The sequence below is a fragment of the Mus pahari genome, chromosome 17 (assembly GCF_900095145.1).
Source record: "Mus pahari chromosome 17, PAHARI_EIJ_v1.1, whole genome shotgun sequence".
Lineage (NCBI taxonomy): Eukaryota > Metazoa > Chordata > Mammalia > Rodentia > Muridae > Mus > Mus pahari.
Genome location: NC_034606.1, coordinates 1,578,555 through 1,583,317, shown reverse-complemented (window position 1 = coordinate 1,583,317; position 4,763 = coordinate 1,578,555). Strand labels below are relative to the sequence as shown.

Here is a 4,763-nt window from a genome sequence, read left to right as displayed (position 1 = left end):
CAAAAGAACACACATGATATGCACTCACTGATAAGTGGGTATTACCTCAGAAACCTAGAATACCCAAGATAAAATTTGCGAAACACATGAAACTCAAGAAGAAGGAAGACCAAAGTGTGTATACTTCGTTCCTTCTTAGAATGGGGAACAAAATACCCATGGAAGGAGTTACAGAGACAAAGTTCAGAACAGAGCCTGAAGGAAGGACCATCCAGAGACTGTCCCTCCCACCTGGGGATCTATCCCATAAACAACCATGAAACTCAGACACTAGGGAGATGCCAACAAGAGCTTGCTGACAGGAGCTTGATATAGCTGTCTTCTGTGAGGCTCTATAAGTGCCTGCCAAATAGAGAAGTGGATGTTCACAGTCATCCACTGGACAGAGCACAAGGCCCCCAATGAAGGAGACAGAGAAATACCCAGAGAGCTGAAGAGGTCTGAAGCCCCATAGGAACATCAATATGAACTAACCAGTACCCCCAGAGCTCCTTGGAACTATACCACCAATCAAAGAAAACACATGGTGGAGCTTGTGGCTCTAGCTATATATGTAGCAGAGGATGGCCTGTCAGTCATCAATGGGAGGAGAGGCCTTTGGTTCTTTAAAGGCTCTATGCCCCAGTATAGGGGACGCCAGGACCAGGAATGGGGGTGGAAGGGTTGGAGAGCAGGGGGAGGGGAGAGGGGATTTTCGGAGGGGAAATTAGTAAAGGGGATAACATTTGAAATGTAAATAAAGAAAATATCTAAAAAATAAAAATAAAAAAAGAGCACTGACTACTCTTTCAGAGGTCCTGAGTTCAATTCTCAGCAACCACATGGTAGCTCACAGTCATCTGCAGTGGGATCTGATGCCCTCTTCTGTTGGTCTGAAGACAGATATAGTGTTCTCATAAAATAGATACTTTTTTAAAAAAAAATTCCATTTCAAAACCTACAAATATTGTTCCTCATATGGTGTGGGAATGTGCCTGTGGGACCGTGGGACACGGGTAGACAGATGGACAATCAACACATAAAGCAAGCATGTATGGAAATATCACAGAGTAGCTGTACAGTTAATATTCTAATCACTGTAAGAAAACAACAAAATAAAATGTGTGGGAAAAAAATGTACAATATGAGGCAGGTAGTGTGTTTAAACCTACAATCTCTGCCTGGGAGCCTGAGCAGGGGCTAATAACTCCCAGGCCAGCATGAGCTACATAGAAAGACTGTCTTTGGAGGAAGAGGGCTACACCACTGTCTATTTTTATTATTCAACTTTATTTACTCTGTGTACATGTGCATGCACATGGGCACATGTGTGATGGCACAAGTGTGGAGGTCAGAGGAAAACTTGAGAGACCTCATTCTACCCTTCCATCATATGGTTGTCAGACCTGGTGGCAAGCACCTAGCCTGCTGAGCCGTCCTGCTGGCCCATAGGTTATCCACGAGAACCTGGCTCCAGGAACCACATGTTATAAAGTATTCTATATTTTTATATTCACCTATAAGGACAGAAGTACACTGTTAAGTTCCTACATTGTGCATAATCCCCAGAACATTTAGCATCTATTATCAATTAAGATTATGTTTTAAATATTGCAATTATTAGCTGAAATCAAAACGAGACTTACAAATGGAATCCAAAAAGCCATGCCCCAGCCCTTGGGAACGAGGACATCCCAGCCACTGCCCCAGCCCAGTCGCTCTTCGCCAGTCACTTTTCCTGGCTGCTGAATCAGAAGTATGGGTATCTTAGATTCACGAGCCCCTAAGTCAAGTTGCGATCCAGGCACCAGCAATTCACTTCTCATCCGGTTTAAATCCTAAGGGAAGAAAACAAGAAAATACAAACAGCCACAGTCTTCTAGATCATACTGGGCCTCCCCAGGAGCAAACTTAAAGTTAAGTGTTCATTTAAAAGAGAAAGCTCTGAAATAGCAAGCACAAGCCAGTTTAAGTAAAAATACACTTTCTATAAAGATTTTCCTCTATGGACAGGCTTTGGTAGGAAACGGCCACAATACCTGGAACTTGCTAGAGCGAGAGGATACACAAGATTCAAAGTGAACTGACTTACGTTAATTCTGCTAATCTCATCAGAATCCGTCTATACTTGTATACTCGATCCCTTTCATTTTGATTATCTTCTCTTATCATTAAGTAAAGCAGTACACAAATTAACCACAACTTCTCAAAGGTGGACAGCGGAGGAACGATCTCTGCTCTTGAGGAGATATCTTAGCAGGTCTGAGTGGTTAGAAGAGAAGGCACTGTGAAGGCGCGGACCAACACCACAAGGAGTGCACAGTGCCCTCTGAGACTTTCCTCGGTCTGCTCAGGGAAGGACAAACAGCTGTGCTGAGTTCAGAGATGCCAGCTACTGCCAGTCTCAATGCTGGAACAGAGCACTCCTCCATGTTGTGGTGTAACTGTAACCTCAACTATGCTCCTCAAACTTTGACATTTTCTCGTTTGCTAAGCTTCTATAACTTCCTGTATATTTATTGTCAATTCTAATATATTTTCCCTTTAGCCCCAAGCTTCCCACCTGGAATTTGAGGCCTGTATCTTAAGATATCCACTCTTGAGAGGCAAATGGCCTGTCAAATGGCTCACCTTTCCCATGGTCCTCTTCTAAATCCTCCCCTAACAGAATAATCCCACAAATCCCAGAGCTCACTCTTCATCCATTTACATATTTACTGAGCACCTCTAACATGCTAAGTGTTTTTCTAGAACCTGGGAATACAGCAGTGAACAAGTCAACATGACTCCAACTCTGTTAGCTGACACCATCATGTTAGGAGCTAGTCTACAGATGCCCTTTCTCATCTTCCAACAGCCACCATGTCTCATCAATTTTATCCTCTGGAAGTATATTCTCAATCCCAGCCCCTTTACTCCAGCTGCTGCACAATTCTAACCTCCACCATGTCCTATTGGTGTACTTCATATTTCTTTACATTCAGCTATTTTATATACATGTTTCTTTTAAGGCTATCTGACCCCCAGGCCTTTCTCCAGCTCTCTCCCATGCAGAACCCCAGTCTAACCTTCACTCCACATACTGCTGGAGTAAAATCCAGTCATGTTATAACCAATCTTGAAACCCTCAGTGAACCACACAGCTGGCCTACAACTTGATGCCTTGAGGCCCTCTACACTCTAGCCTGTGTTCCTTCAGAACTCTCCCTTGTCCCACTACTAACTCTCAGCTCTTGTCCCATCTGGGAATTATGAACAGGCCAGGTCTGGACCACTGTAAAAGCCACTTTTACTTCCTAACACCTTTCTCCACTGCAGCCTTGACCTTGCCTCCAAGAAGTCTAGCTCCCATCGAAAAGTAATTCAAACATCAGCTTTTCCATACAGGAAGCCAGCCTCAGTGTCCCTAGGCATTCCTTACGCTTCCTAACACCCCAGTCACCTGTCAGTATCTGACTCAATGCCTGACTCTGGTGGGGGCCCCAATCATTGTGAATTTATAGACGGAATAGTTAAAGGAAATAAGATCAAAGACAAATATATTTAAACCACGAGATTATACACTTCAGATCTTTTACTAGAAAGCATTCTTTAGAAAAAGAAAAAAAATCAATGTATCACAACAAAGAATCTGTAAGTACACGGGACATAAAATCACCATGTAGTGTCTCTACTCCAGTGACTCCCATAGCCTGGCACATTAGTTACCTGATCCAAGAGTTTATTCTCGGTGACACTCCTACAGACATCCTGGTCCCAGATGAAGCTGTGTGCACATGCCACAGGTACACCCTCGAGAAGCAGCTGCTTCACTTGCTCATTAGCTAAGAGGGAAAAGAAACAGCCTTCAAACCACACAGTCACTCCATCCAGCACTAATGCGGAAGACTGAAGACAGGAAAGGGTTTCATGCAGTAAATAAGCATTTACTGAACTAGAAGACTTTCCTTGACAAAAAAATTATTCTTAAAATTGGCTTCCTAGACCATGACATAACAAAGGCTAATGAAGACTTTTCCTTGATACCTCCTTTCGTGCAGAAACACAACTGTAATACTAATAAGCTGCCCTCATTTAAGACCTTCAAGCTCCAGATGACACCTTCTGTTGCCCTCTCTCTCTCGGGTCTCTTATAACTAACATTTACTAAGCTATTCGCTCCTGTCTGTAAAACGTGTTTCTCCTTTAAGGTGAGCAATGTTTGAGAGCTGTACTGTGTCTTGAGAAACAGTTTTTATGACTGAAAAAAAGTCTTTCAAATCTAATTTTGTTAGACTGAAGAATTAAAAAAACAAAAACAAAAACAAAAAAATGAGGAGAGAGGGGGCCATTGTCCCAAAATACCAACACAGAAATTCACTCAAAAGTGCATACCTGGGCTGAAGAGATGGCTCAGCGGTTAAGAGGTCATGAGTTCAATTCCCAGCAACCACATGGTGGCTCACAACCATCTGTAATGAGATCTGATTCCCTCTTCTGGAGTGTCTGAAGACAGCTACAACTTATACATAATAAATAAATCTCAAAAAAAAAAAAAAAAAGTGCAACCTGTATAGATCTGCAAGAAGTGACAGATCCCAGGGGAGATCAAAGCCAGAGAAAATTTAACTGCACAGACCTGAGAAGAAAGCTGCAGAGAAGCAGCACTGGCATCTGCAAACGGTCCTACTGCATGGAAGAGGTCTAACCAACCCTCATGGATGAGGTCTAACCTTGAGGAAAAGGTCTAACCTCATGGATAAGGTCTAACCCTCATGGATGAGGTCTAACCTTGAGGAAAAGGT

The 4,763-nt window shown here is 42.9% G+C and overlaps 1 protein-coding gene across 2 annotated transcripts in view; it reads right to left on the bottom strand.

Moving 5' to 3' along the window:
• Pop1 (POP1 homolog, ribonuclease P/MRP subunit) overlaps nucleotides 1-4,763 on the bottom strand; it is a 36,510-nt gene that overhangs the window by 12,029 nt on the left and 19,718 nt on the right. For both annotated transcript variants that reach the window (XM_021216687.2, XM_021216686.2), the window contains 2 exons: nucleotides 3,688-3,803; nucleotides 1,626-1,817 (listed from right to left, as the gene is read on the bottom strand). In XM_021216687.2, coding sequence (XP_021072346.1) covers nucleotides 1,626-1,817; nucleotides 3,688-3,803 — 308 coding nt within the window. The remainder of the gene's footprint in view (nucleotides 1-1,625; nucleotides 1,818-3,687; nucleotides 3,804-4,763) is intronic.